This window comes from Ahaetulla prasina, chromosome 1 (genome assembly GCF_028640845.1).
Source record: "Ahaetulla prasina isolate Xishuangbanna chromosome 1, ASM2864084v1, whole genome shotgun sequence".
NCBI classification, from domain to species: domain Eukaryota; kingdom Metazoa; phylum Chordata; class Lepidosauria; order Squamata; family Colubridae; genus Ahaetulla; species Ahaetulla prasina.
Window position 1 is genome coordinate 258,710,093 of NC_080539.1, and position 14,994 is coordinate 258,725,086.

At 40.0% G+C, this 14,994-nt stretch overlaps 1 protein-coding gene across 1 annotated transcript in view; it reads left to right on the forward strand.

Annotated features, from left to right (window-relative positions):
- The first annotated feature begins 2,340 nt into the window (after positions 1 to 2,340).
- Positions 2,341 to 14,994, forward strand: part of PKP3 (plakophilin 3) — an 83,660-nt gene continuing 71,006 nt past the window's right edge. The window contains exon 1 of the mRNA XM_058156294.1: positions 2,341 to 2,518. Coding sequence (XP_058012277.1) covers positions 2,480 to 2,518 — 39 coding nt within the window. The 5' untranslated portion in view covers positions 2,341 to 2,479. The remainder of the gene's footprint in view (positions 2,519 to 14,994) is intronic.

Genomic DNA, 14,994 nt, shown 5'->3' on the forward strand with positions numbered 1-14,994 from the left:
GGCATAAGGTATTTTGATAGCAATATTTTATAATATATAAATGTAATGTAATGTATCGTGTAAATGTAATGTAATGTATCATGTAATGTATCAAATGTAATGGTTCAATCTGTATTGATCATAAGATTTCTGGTTCTTTTTTTCCCAGTCCTCATACTCATATACACACCTATGAGAATACCTACATACTTGCTTCTCTGTGTGCAGGTACAGACTTACAGGAGCATTTTTTAAAATAATGTGTGTCAGGGATGAAATACTCCCAGTTTGGACTGGATTGCATGATCCGGTAGCGATCGTGGCCGGTGGTTTGGCAATCCAGTAGCGATGGCGGAGCAAAGCTCCACCCACCCACCCACCCAAGTGTCATTACTTCCTGGTTTTAACACACATAGCGCTTGCACTTTCGAACCGATAAGGAAGGAAAGTAGATTTCACCCCGATGTGTGTTTATTTGTAGTTTATCCTCCCCTTGAGGATATGCAGAGGGAAATAATTTTTCTGCCGTGAATATGAAAGGTGGAAAACAACCATGCAGAGGCGAGGCTTGACATTAATTTTGAATAACCCCTTGATATTCTCAAAGCCTAAAATTCTTCTATAAAAAGTTACATTTAAAATAATGTAGGCACAAGTGTGAGGAATCTTTGTGCACCCGTTCAACTTCACATCTTAGGAATTTAGCAGAAGACTCAGGGAAGGTGGATCAGAAAGAAGAAATGTGAATTAATAATAATAATAATAATAATAATAATAATAATAATAATAAGAAGAAGAAGAAGAAGAAGAAGAAGAAGAAGAAGAAGAAGAAGAAGAAGAAGAAGAAGAAGAAGAAGAAGAAGAAAAGTGATCGAAGACATTGCGATCCTCTTTCCTTGTCAACACACACACACACATACACACACACACACACTCTAAGTGCTACATTCTAGGTCTTTCTTCTTAAGAAGATTACCACTGTTAAGAGAAAAACCAAACAAAAGCAGTCAATAGAAAGAAAAAAATATATTGGCTAATGAATAAGGGTTGTCAACAGGTTCAGTTCTATTAAATCCTAAAGAGGCATTGCTGGCTGTGTTTTGGCAAGTCTGTCCGGAAGCAACCTTTAATAAGACAGCTCTTCAAAGCGAGGCAACTTCAGATATTGAATGATCCTCTAGTAGCCCTTTGGATAGAAGACTGCCTCTTGCAAAGGAAGAATCCACAGCTCCTGTTCCGAAAATGGTGTTTTACATTCACTCACTCAGCCTGCAAAAGGAGCCAGCTGAACTTAGTACTGTAGATTTTCTTTTAAAGTCTAATTTCTCACATTTCTGTACTCTTGGGTTCTATGTATTATTGTTATGCAGCAGGAACATATATAAACTAATTAAGTGAGGTAAAACCAAGACAAATTAAAATAAAGAATGCTCTTAAAAACAGCTACTCTTTGCTTGGTGCCTTCAAGTCAGTTTTGACTCGTGGCAGCAATTTTCTTGGTAAGATTTTAGAAGTGGTTTGCCCTTGCCTTCTTTTTCCTAGGGCCAAGAGGGTGGCTGGCCCAAGGTGACTTTGTGCCTAAGGCAGGACTAGAACTCCCAGTCTCACAGTTTCTAGTCTGGTGCCTTAACTACTACACTAAATTGACTCTCTTGTTTTTGCAATTGCAGTCTGCAATTTTCCACATTGTTTGCAGCCCCTGAGACAGGACATGGTGTCACTGAATGAAGTAAATAAGGAAACAAAAGAGAAGAAATATCTGGGAAATTAAGATAAGAGAGAAAGGACAGAAATTAAAGCATTCTTTTCTCTCTTAAGTGCATTTAAAGGCATTTTTCCTCATGACAGCCAGTGTCATTGACTGAGCTGGTCTAGCCTGATAGACATTGTAGTCCACAGTAGCTGGAGGATGTTGAGAAAAGCTGGTGTAAGGCAAGAGAAGGAACCCTGGTCAGAAAGACACTCCACCATGTTGCAAATTAACAGAGGAAATTGTTCAAATGGTATGACCATGATTCAGCCCTCTTTTTAACTCAGTACTTTTTTAATATATCCCATTCTGCTTAAAAGTGACTTAAAATCTGTGATGTGAGTTGAGTTAGCTTTGGATAAAAAGACTGAGAAACTTGGAGCGGGCCCATGGATTCTCCCTCTGGCAACTTGCACAAGGAGATCTATCATCACTGCCACAGAAAGTTCAAACTTGTCCTGATTTTCAAAGTTTGTTTTTTAAAGGAAAACCTAACAATAAGGAAAGTAACCGGTTGGATAACATCAGTGGGTGGAACTAACTGTTAGCTCCCAGCCCAGCCCAGCCCAGCCCAGCCCTAACCTACCCTGGCCAAGCCTTGCTTGTGCTCGCACCAACAGTTACTGAACAGTAGAGCTTAATCATTCCAGGTGTTTGCAGAAGGAAATAACTGCCCATCTGGTCGCCTTTGGGACTTCGAGACCCCCAAGCTTAGGCGCGTGGGAAATTCTCTCCGTCACCTCTGAGAGGATGCTGCAAGGAAACAAGCAGTCCAAGATGCCAAGCACTGTATGTCTTATCCATTCTAATTCTCTCTCTTTCGCGCTCTCTTTCTTCTAATGCCTTTCCATTTTGATTAATAAGCCAACTTTAAGGCAGCTGGTGTTGAACTATTCTAAGCAAGGGCAGGGCAGCTTTATATTTTGGCTCTGGCTATTGTAAGCAGGATGGCATTTCAGTGCATATCCTGGTGCAGAAAGTATTAGTCTGCTTGGGAACAGGCAAGTCTTATAAATATCTGGTGAAAACGTGTACGAATTGCGTTTTGAAATAGCCTTTACTGGGAGCCAATACAGAATTATTTCAGAGCAAGAATCCTGTAGACAGAACGCTTGGTTGCCTGGCAAATTGTAAGCAAGTAAATGAGGTATTTAAATAGTTTGCGACTTATGACCTGATCAACTAAGGCTTGAGCTCTCGCATAGGATGGACCAGTGAGATGGTCCAAAAGCATTTTGTTCTCCTCCCTATTTGTGGGTGATCTTGTTTAGAAATTCTGGGATCTGATGCTGTGAACGTGAAACTAAAATTCAGAAATCCCACATGAGGCATAAATGGGCAGGTCCATCTCCATTTCCAAAATGCAACTCTTTCGTGGTCAAGTGAAATTATGTTTCTTGGTATGGTAAGCATGCGTAGTGTACTAATGAAATTCACTGTTATGAATTGTGGCATAACGGCCACCGTGTTCGATGGGTCCAAAGGAATAGATAAATCCACGGCAAGGGATGAAGCGCTCAGAGTCTATTAGCCATTGCAATCTAGTTTTTCCCTCTTGCAATGGCTTCAGCTTCCATAATTTCAAAACCAATTTAATCCTTCTTGTAGGTCAAATTGCCATATACACTGTAAGCCGCCCTGAGTCTTCGGAGAAGGGCGGGGTATAAATGTAAACAAACAAAAAAAAATGTCATAGTTCTGGAAGTGCTGGGGAATAAATAAAAAGTAATGCCCCAGCTTCAAGTTTTGCTATTTGGGGGGTTGTTTGTCATCTTTCTTCAGGTGAACATTAGAAACAGAGTTGGCAGTCCAATTTATTGTGTTTATAATGATGTCTGAGGAAATGCTGAGAGTCTGTTTGAGAGAAATAAAGCAGTGGACCTTTTACAGTTACAAATGACGAATAACTTCAGAACAGCTTCATCCACAGAGTTACAGTGAAGCATAGCAAAAATGTTCCACTTGATTGTAAAGAACATTACTGTAAAGTTCCTTAGCCTGGAAAACCATTTTTGTCATGAATAAGACCATTTACTACAAATATATAACTTGGGCAGGTAAAGATGTTTTATCTTTCTCCAGAAGTCAGCATTTCCTTTTAAGAGACAGAGTGTGATTATATATGCTAAGCCAGAACGGTAGTGACGGCGTGGGAACCTGAAGTGAGAAGGATGGTCTGGATGGGAACTGCTGCTGAATTCCAAATACGCTCTGCAGATTTTGGAAAGCAGTCTTCTCTTGTTCTCGTTTCCCAACCAACAAAACCAAGATACTAATGAAATATTTAATTGGCTGCTGTGAAGAAGAATAAGCACTTTGCCTTATGGAATATGTGTGGGAAGAAGAATTTGTAAATACGTAGCATGGAAATGTAATGAACAAGGCTTTTCACTTGGGTCTCTAGCTACACAACAGGAAGAACAGATTTGCCCCTCTGATGCACTCTTTGTTTGTTAAATTAGGGCAACAGGGGAAAGAAGAGAGGGTTTCCCCCAGTTTGTTGTACTAGCTACAACTTATCTGCAAGAATAGACTGGCACACTTTGATGGCACACGTTAATGAAGGAGACTATATTTCTTTTCGAGTTGTTATTTCTCATGCTATAATTTAAATGAGTGCTGGAGGCTTTAAGGGTAGGCGTGGGTTTGAAGGACTTGTTCATTCTGTCTACATTCTTTCCAACCTGGCAACTTTTGAGCCCCATCCTGAGCAAGGGCCTTTTCCGGTGACGAATAGATTGGGCTAGCAGGAGGAGGAGCAGCTCATATGTAGAACTTCCATTTTTGTTCAGCTAGCAAAGGAAAGTGGGAAAAATAAGAGTTTTGTATTGCTTTCCTATGGGGAATTTTTTTTGATCAAGATACTTAAAAGCCAAATGTTCTTGAGAGTTTTTCCCCCCACTGAAATTTAAACATTCTCTCGGCTACCCCCAATTTGGAACCCTCAAACAACAGGGAAGGTGAGGGCTATGGCAGATTCCTATTGCCTGCCTATCAAGGTACTATTAAGAATCCAGGTTTTTCATGTCATGATCTAGAATTACATTTTCTGTATTTATAGATAGTCATTGATTTAGGGCCGCTTGTTTAGTGATAGTTGAAAGTTACAACCTGCTGGGAAAAAAGGGGATTTACAATCTGGATCCAAAGTACTGATGGTTGCCTTCCACCCATGGTCACGTGACTGCACTTTTGGTGCTTAGCAACATGACTGTATTAACAGCCATTTGTGGGGGTCTGTGGTCATAAGACTAGTTATATGATGGTTTTGACAAAAAACAGCCCTTCTGGTTTTCAGCAAAACCATGCCATCATGAACAATGGGTTTACTTAACGACTGTAGCGTTCGCTTAACCGCTGCCACAAAAAACATTGCCACATGACAACCCATTTCATGACACTTACAACTTACAACCACAATGGGCAGGGTTCGTTACTGTTGTAACTCCAGGACTGCCTGTATTCTGAATTTATCTTAACACTTCAATCCCTACATTAGTGGAGACTCAAATGGAAAAGTCTTCATGGGATCTTCTGTGTTCTTATTCTTCCAGCCCAGAAGGAAAAAAATAACCTGTCACCTTATTGATGAGAATAAATCTCTAACAAACAAGATGAATAGAAATGCCTTTCCCATGTTGTTGCTATCCAGATGTGTTAGAATTACACAATTCCCAATTCTAAAGTCCTTAGGCATCTGGAGAGCACTAGGCTGGGGATGTTTTGACAGGCCCTTTCAATTTCCTTTTGCGTATCCAGTACGCAAAATAAATACCCAGTAGTCATTACCCATGCTAATTCATCACTTTTAATTTACATATTAATAATCTTCCTAATGCTTATTCTTCTTCTGCGTTCAATCTTTTCTTGTTCTCTACTATTAGCATTGTTCTGAGGGAACCCTAGTGCACATCACTGAAATAGAGTATCTAGAACATATGTACATATACACATATACACATATATACATATATATATATATATATATACACATATATACATATACACATGTACATATAAGCACGAAGCTGAAGCCTGAAGATGACGAATGAGACTTCGTCGAAACGTCGCCAAGACACTTCCAATTTTACACGGGAGAAAACCCGAACAACCAAAGACCTATATATACACATATGTATACACCATCATAGCTTTCTCTTTTAGGGTAAGCAACACTACAAAAAGTGCAGAAATAGAGTAAGAACAATAAGCTAAAAAAATTAAAAGCATGAGATTAGACAATGAAGGGAACTGTAGCTAAATATAGTATCAACAGCATCAGACACTATTCCTGTCCATACGAGCCATCCCTTACTTCTATCACATCCATATAAATGTTGATTTCTTTAAACTTCTCACCTTTTCTTTTAGAGGAATTCAATTTATCCAGCTATGACTTTCTCAGCCTTCTCCTTTCTCTTGACCATTCATATATATATATGTAGGTCTTTGGTTGTTCGGGTTTTCTCCCATGTAAAATTGGAAGTGTCTTGGCAACGTTTTGATGAAGTCTCATTCGTCATCTTCAGGCTTCAACTTCGTGCTTCTGGGAGCAATGTGTGATCGCAGCTGTTTCTTCCTTTTAACTGCTAGTGGGGGTTTGAACTGATTGGGTGGGAGCTTGGCTGTGCTCTGATTGGATGGGTTTTTTTTTTTGTGCTCTGATTGGATGGGGGGGGTGTCCTGTTTGGGTGGGGGCTTGGTTGTGCTCAGTTTAGTCTGTGTTGCCGGGGGATTTGAGCTGGTGAGCTGCATTGCTGTTGTTTGGCTTCGTGGTCGTGCTACATCTTCATAGTGGGTATCAGTCTGCTGCATGTATGGATTGGATGGGTTTGAAATGGCTAATGTTGCAGCTGTGGTCTGGCTTCTAGTCCTTGGTTGTGCTTCATGGTCAGTGTGGGTTTGGGTCTGCTTTCTGGGTGGATGTGCGGTGGTGATATCCTGTGTGGACCTCGTGAGTGTGGGTCTGGTGTCATTCCTTGTGTCAGAGACTCGTTTGTCAATAAGGGCGGGTTTCCAAATGGCTGGTAGGTGGGAGGTATAATCTCGTTTGTTCATGCTGTATGGGCGTTTTTCTATCTCGATGGCTTCTCTGAGTATTCTGTTGTTAAAGTGTTCAGTTTTGGCGATAGTTCTGGTCTTTTTAAAGTCAATATCATGTCCTGTGACTTTAAGGTGTTGGACCAGGGAAGAAGTTGGTTCCTCTTTTTTGACTGAGTTCTTGTGTTCTTCAATGCGTGCACTTATTCTTCTGTTGGTTTGTCCGATGTATGTGGTGGGGCAGGCGATGCATGGGATTTCATATACTCCTTGATTTTCTAACTCAGTTTTGTCTTTGGGGTTTCTTAGGATGGTGGATATTTTTCAGTTTGTGCAGAATGCTGTCTTGATGTTGTGTTTGGGGAAAATCTTGCTGATTCTGTCTGTGGTGCCTTTTATATATGGGAGGAGGGCTGTGCCATTTTCTTCTTCTCTGTCTTGGATTTTAGTGGGGGGTTCTTTTTGGATTAGCTTGGTAATCTTATTTCTTTGGAATCCATTGCATGGTAGTACGTTAGTGGGAGTGTGAAGTTCGGTTTTTAGGTGTTGTTCATCAGCTAAACATTTTGTCCTGGAGATGAGTGTCTGGGCTACGGAGTTGATCTGTGCTGGGTGGTGGTGTGAGAGTGCGTGCAGATAGCGGTTTGTGTGTGTTTTCTTCTGGTAGATGGTGTGTCCTAGGGAGCCATTGGGTTTCTGTAGACTAAGACATCCAGGAAGGAAGTTGGTTGTTAACTTCTGTTTCCATGGTGAACTGTATTTTGGGGTGTAGGCTATTGAGGTGTGTGAGGAAGTTGTCAAGTTTTTCTTTCCCGTGTGGCCAGATTATGAAGGTGTCGCTCACGTATCTGAGCCAGAGTTTGGGTTTGTGATCAGATTTTTCTAGAGCTTGGGTTTCAAAGTGTTCCATGTAGAGGTTGGCAATGACAGGTGAGAGGGGTGATCCCATGGGTGCTCCTTCTATTTGTTTGTATTTTTGTCCATTATAGATGAAGTATGTGTTGGATAGGCAGTGGTTGGTCAGATCTAGGATGTGCTTGGGGGGGGTTATATTTGTTTTGGATAGCTGTCAAGGCTTCTTTGATTGGCACTTGGGTGAAGAGGGATATGACATCAAAGCTCACGAGTAGGTCGCTGGGCTGTAAGTTTTGTTTCTTTATGATCTCTATGAACTGGAATGAGTTTTTTTACGTGTGAGGTGATGGATTCTGCATAGGGCTGTAGTTGTTTGGCGAGAAATTTGGCTAGGTTTTGTAGAGGTGAGCCTATGGAGCTGACTATGGGTCTAAGTGGGGTTCCTTCTTTATGTATCTTCGGGAGACCATAGAGCTTAGGGCATCTGGATGATTTCTCTCTGGGAATGATTCTTTGTTGGATTTCTTCGCTGATGGGGGAGGCTTTTATTTTGGATCTAGTGGTTTTTTCTAGGTAGGTGGTGGGGTCTGTGTTTAGGGGCTTGTATGCAGGGTCTTGGAGTAGGTTGGTTAATTTGGTTTGGTAGTCAGATGTGTTCATAACCACCGTGGCGTTGCCCTTGTCTGCTGGTAGGATTATTATGCTGGTGTCTTTTTTCAGGTTAAGTAGTGCTGTCTGTTCCTCTTTGGGTAAGTTGCTTTTGGGTGGCTTGCTGGTGCAGAGGATGTTGGAGATTTCGAGTCTGATTTGATGCTAACAAAATCATATTTTTATGATTTTCCTGATATATTCCACATGATGGTGGATCAAAGCATGCTTTTATACTCAGTCATGTTTGCTTCTTTCAACAAACATTTGTTTCTTTCATCATATTCGTTAACTCTCTGTCAGCATTTGCACAACTTAAGATGTCTCCATGCATTTTCTTATCTTGAATAAATTTTCTACCAAGAAATACAAATTTATCAACTTGTTCCACTTCCAAGTGCTTATTCCGTTTCACCTGCCAAACACAGCCTCCTAGATATATATTTTTAATCCATGCTTCATCATCCTCATTGCATCAGACAATCTAACATTCTATTTGCTATGTATCATTTGAGTTTTCATCCAACAATAATAGTGTTGTCTCTCTATAAAGGTACCCCCTCATTTATGTCTTCAAGAGCATTCCACCAACTTCATCACAAACTTTCCTGTCATGTAGTAATCTTTGACAGATGGCCACAATTGAGCCTAAAATTTCTGTTGCTAAGCAAGACAGTTGTGAAGTGAATTTGCCACTCACTTCACTTTAAGCAAATCACTGCAGTTCTTAAGTTACTTACACAGTTTTTAAATGAATCTGGCTTCCCTATTGATTTTGCTTGTTAGATGGTCACATGATCCCAGGGCACTGCAGCAGGCATAAACAATGCCAGTTGCCAAGTGTTTGAATTTTGATCACACAACCACACGGACGCTGAAACAATCTTAAGTGTGAAAAACGGCCACAAGTCACTTTTTTCAGTGCTGTTGTAACTTCAAATGGTCACAGAATGAATGGTTGTAAGTCGAGGACTGCCTGTACTCACGATGATAACTTTGTTTTCTTCCCTGCTTATGTTCCATTCACTAAGCATTCCGTTTAGTCTCACATTTGCTTTACTTACTGCTCTCTTCTTGGTCAGCAAGCAACAATCAACTCCATATTCATACAAAACATTACATAATTCTTTGTCATACTTTCTCTAATTCAGTAAACATACAATAAGCTTTCCTTCCCACATTCTGACCTCTGTAGCCACAAAGCTGCCCTGCATTTTGCTCATTGCCACTTTGTGTACTTTTTGGTTAGAATTCTACCAAGTTCCTCCCCATTGACAAACTAAATCCTACCGGATTAGCATTCACTCTCCCTACTTTCCCTTATTGTAGGGTGGGTTTCTTAAACTTTTTGCCATTAGACCTTTAATGTTACCTTAATCAGACCTCCCGTAAAAATCCAAATATCAAAATGAACACAAACGAACTATGAAAAAATACAATGAAACTTTGGGAAAAATGGATTTATTGGAGGAGTATAACTAATCAATTTTTCACTCTGCCCTGGTTTGGTAACTAAATCTAATTAAAAGCTTTTGCTTGCACCTCACAGTTTGGGAAACCCTGTTAGTCCTTGATTTATGACTGTAATTAAAACCAGAATTACAGCTATAAATCGCTGTGGTCATTAAGCAGGTCACCACATGACCAGACCCGATTTTACGATCTTTATTGTGATGGTTAAGCTAATGTGGCAGTCATTAAGTGAATGACACAGTCACTAAATTAATCAATTTTACCCGATGAACATTTTTTGCTGGCAATCAGAAGTAAACACTAGAAATTGGCAAAAAACATCAAAAATTATGGTCACATGACTGAGGGACGTTGAAAACAGCTATAAAGGTGACCTGATTGTAAAGTACCCAAAATGCAATCAGATGACCACAGTGTGTGTGTGTGTGTGTGCATGGCCATCATAAATTCAAAATCGGGTTGTAATTAGCTTTTGGGGGGTTGTCATAACTTCGAGCAGATGCTAAGTGACTAGAAATAAGTCAAGAACCCCATGTTTAAACATCAGGTATAAATGAAGTCTCCACACCTTTTAACAAATCACCTAGTCACAAGGAAGCCATATCCAGATTTCAATATCTGAATGATGTATCTCCATTTATATTGTGGTATAACCAGTGATATATCACAATTTGTCTATATTTGTCAATATTCCTACAGCATTCCACTATTCCACGCTGGTTTCCATCAAAATCATTCTGCGTTTTCTTTTCCTCTTTTACTATGGAGCAGTCGTCCATTTTGTTGACCACTTCTTTGCAACTATCTGTTTCTCTTGTTTTGCTTTATCCATCACTGTCTCCCATCCACATTTCTGCAGCAATCTTTCTTTTATACACATTTGTGTCTCCTCCAGTGTTTCATTCGATCCTCATCCCCCCCAACCGTACTTTTTATTTTTCGCATTACTGCAACTCTACACGTTTCTGTAGCACTTTGTAACGTCATTTTTATCCCTCTGTTCAGTGGTGTGCTGATAAGCGTATAACAAATAGCTCTGCTGCCTCCTATTAGCACTGCTACACTGTGAGCTGCCAAAGGGCTGATCGGTGCAGTCTGCACTGCAGCTCAGCTCTGCTCTTAACTGGCTCGCAAAATTCCAGAAAATTTAACAATTGGCTCGTGTGAGCCTGTACAAATTAGTTCCAGCACATCACCATCTCTACTCCAAGTAGCTTCCACATCTTCTTTCCTTATGTCCATTTCTATTCATTCTACTGGGAAATTAAACTTTTACTTATCCAGGACATGCAACTTTTCATCCTGTAATTGCTCTGCTTTTACTTCTTTTCATCCTGCCCATTTCATGCAAGATCCCTTCTTGATGCTACCATCTTGTCCTAAATTCAGAACTTGATGTTCCCCTTTTAACGTCCTTAACGTTATTTATTTAAATCATTCATAAGAATAAAATCAGTCATCCCTTTTCAATTTTATTCCTTTGGTGGTTGTTTATAAATTGTCTTATGTTTAAATTAAAGTGGGCAACTATGGCCTCTTTACAACCTGTGAACTTCAACTCCCTGAGTCTCCACAAGTTGTAAAGGGACCATAGTTGCTGTCCCTTGTTTAAATCATGTATTTGAAATAGAGGTTTTAGTAAGCAGATGCAGAACGTAACTGGTTTATTCTTTTATTTTTGTTCAAATGTGTGCTTTTACTAATTTATTTCCATTGTATTCCATGTTGCAATCTTCCTTGTGCTCATGATAATGATAATGACCTCCACCACTTCTCATAACTTTGGTCAAACTGGGACACATGACACATTTTAGTATGATGCAGAATCATCATAATCTGTTTGTAGATACAGTTACTGGTTATACTGCATTTCCTCCTAGTAGTAGCGATAAAGTCTGTCACATTTTGGGACATGATACTGCTCTCCACCAATTTGGAAGTATATACAGTGCTGAAATGGTCCTGAAATGGGATGAATTGAATTCATGGGATTCAGTCACAGGTTTGGAGTCATCACTGGACAAGTATCAACAACTATTGAGGTGAGGTGAGGTGAGATCTGCCTCCACACTCCTGGCCTTCTGGAAGAGCCTAAAAGCTTGGCTCTGCTGCTTGGTCTGGGCCTCCAATAGGGGCCTGCCTCACTGAAGTTGGCTGACTGGGTAGAGAAGATCCCCACCTCCAAGCCACCCATCCTCTTGGTTTTTAGTTTTTTTAATTCAATTTTTCTAATTTTAATTATTTTCTAGTACCTTTTTTTATCTTTTATTATATTGTAAGCCGCTATATCACTGTAGCAGTGAGATGGTCAGCCTAGAAATTTAATGCATAAATAAAATAAATAAAATACTTGTTAAGTGATAACTTACAGCAGTACATATATAATTATAGTTCACTATGCCCTGGGCAGTTCATTTATTATTAATCTGACAAGATGTGAGGTCAATATTACCACAGTTCTGCATTTCTTCAGAAATCCAACAAAATAGCCCATTTATCACCCAAAGTTAGCCAGATAGAGAGACTGGAGTCTCCAGAAGCCTTGACGTTGAATTGCAAAACTGGGGGCAACTCCATATAAAAGATGGCAACCTAATTGGTCTGTGAACAAGCTTCTGTTGCATTTCCTCATACAATTCATAGCACATGACTGCTAAGGGAATGACAGTGCCCAGTTCATTTATTGTAACAGAGGATGACATAAAGATCTCACTAGATTCCTGTAAAACAGCCTATAAATGTGTTTTCATAACCTCCAAGTGAAGACAAACAATTATGTCCTTTTAAAAAGCAACACAAACCTCCTTCAACCATTTAAAACAATCAGGGACATTGCATTGGTAACCTATCAAATCATTTGCTTTCTCAGCTGACTAAGTGAAATGTGATGCGGTATCTATTAAGTGGACAAAGGTCAAAACCCCTGCTGTTGGACAGAGGAAGAAAATTAAATGGAATCTTATTTCAAAGTAAATAATTAAAGCTCTTGTCTTAGTTCCCATATTTCACTGTGGCCTGTTAAGGTCCAAAATAATTTCCAGTCTGCTGTACATTTTGAAATATATTTATTTTTCCACCAACTGCAGATTTTGTTTAATAGTGGGGATTCAAGGGATGTCCAATCAAAAGCAAGAAACAGGATGACTTGGTTGCTGGATCTATACACCCTTTTTCTGGTTTCAACGCTTCTGCACAGGGTCTCTTTTAGAGAACAACAGCAACTCCTGTTTTTGTTCTGTTGACCGCCTCCTATTTTTCCCCATCACAATAACCCTATGAAATGGGTCGGGCTGAGAAAGATTAACTGGCCAAAAGTCACCTAGTTGGCTTTCATGCTTAAGAAAAACCCTCAGTCTCTTAGTTTCTCTGCCAGTTCCTTTACTACTTTACTTTACTACTACACCAAACTGGCTGTTTTTAATCCTTTTTTAAAATGATTTTTGTCATCTGATAAATTACTGGATTGGCCAGCCTTACTCCTCACATTATCCTGCTCACATCCATTGGCAGGACTGATAAAATATACAAGATTGAAATGTGGTTATCAAATGCAACTTTTCCTATCAGAAGCTATTGTGGGTTTTTTCCTGCCTGTCCCCATGATGTTGCTTTCCTTGTAGACCCAGGCCAAGTGTGAGATGGGCTGAATCAACCTTACCTGTTCTTGTGTCTAAGTAATATTTTCTCCATTGTTCCAAAACAATTGAAGAGCAGTCTCAAGATACCTAAAATCTGCTAATCTTCATCACTCACAATGTTGGAGGCTAGGTTGATGGCAGCGACTGGGAATAGAGTCAATAAGACAAAATAGGGATTAGCAAGGGAACAGCAAGTTTCATGATATTATATTGGATGGTATTTAACAGTTTGGAGTATCCACACAGTGATTTATGCAGGTTTGTGTCGACAAACAAAAAAGGGGCAGGACTTGGCTGCAGAAATCAAGATTGACAGAAGGACATTAATGTGTTGAGGCATTTGGGCCAGAATTGTCAAATGTGAAAGGGATCATAGCAACCAACCCACCAGCCAAAACTGCTTCACAAGAGCTGTTTGTCTTATTTCATTTAATGTCAGGAAGCACAGCTTTGGGAGTAAGAGTATGGAGAGATTACATGTTTGATAGTCTCTCTTTCTTTCTTCTGTGGCAGATAGCTTTGTAGAGTCAGCAAAATCAAAACAGGCCAAGCCAGTCTAGGGTTAATGGAAGGAAGAGATTTAAGTCAGAAGCAAGCTTCAGGAGAAGCACATTCCGCCAGAAGCTTCCTCAAATCAGAAAAGACAGCAGGTCTCAAGAAATGAGAATGGCAGGTGGAAGAGAGAGAGCAGCTGATAAGCATCAATTGCTGTAGTTTAGAAGAATGCTAAGCAAGTGGATGGGACTGATGGAGTGCCATATCTACTCATAACGTCCTGCAGAGATCATCTAGAAATGCTCATCATTCAGTTGTTAGTCATTCATTTTCATGGCTGTTCATGCAATCTTAATGGCTGAAGGGGGTGGGGCTGGGAGTGATTTATTTATGTATTTATTTATTTCTCTGCTGCCAACTCTACGAGGACATCTGGTGGATTTCATACATATGTAGAATTATAAAACAAACATTCAGTTCAAGGTTGTAAACAGTGCCCCTCCCTTGGTGTCCCGTTCCAGCAATATGATACCTTAGATCCTCTATGGAATAATTCTGTTTTAACTGTTTTCACGAAGACCAATCTGGATCTTTAGAGATAAGCCGTTTCATAGAACAAAACCCAAGAAATATCATTATTCCAAATATCCTATGAAAGGTCCTTGAATTTCTAATTGTAATGCGCACACAGAACGGATCATTTCAATTTGAAGGAGGTGGTACTGAAGATACAGAGGGGCAAAATCATGCAGTTTCATAGTGATGACCTGCACTTTGAAGTAGACTCAAAAACCTGTTGGCAACTGATGCAGCACCCACAACACCACTACTAGAGGTAGAGGGTCTCTAACTCTAAAGTTGGGGGGGGGTCTCACCTAGCAGAGCCACTCTATTTTATACCAGTTGTATTTTTTTAGTACAGTAGTCTGCAAAAGCAGACCCGCATAAAGCAAACTGCAGGAAGGGATAAAGGAATGGTTAGCCAATCTGGTGCCCTGCCAAATCTGAGCAAAGGCCCCCACTGTACCAGCTTTAACTGCCTATCCAAGCAGTGGCCATGAGTCTAGGAGGTCCCCAAGTGGCAGACTCTTTTAGATGAGTTGCTATTCCATCCAA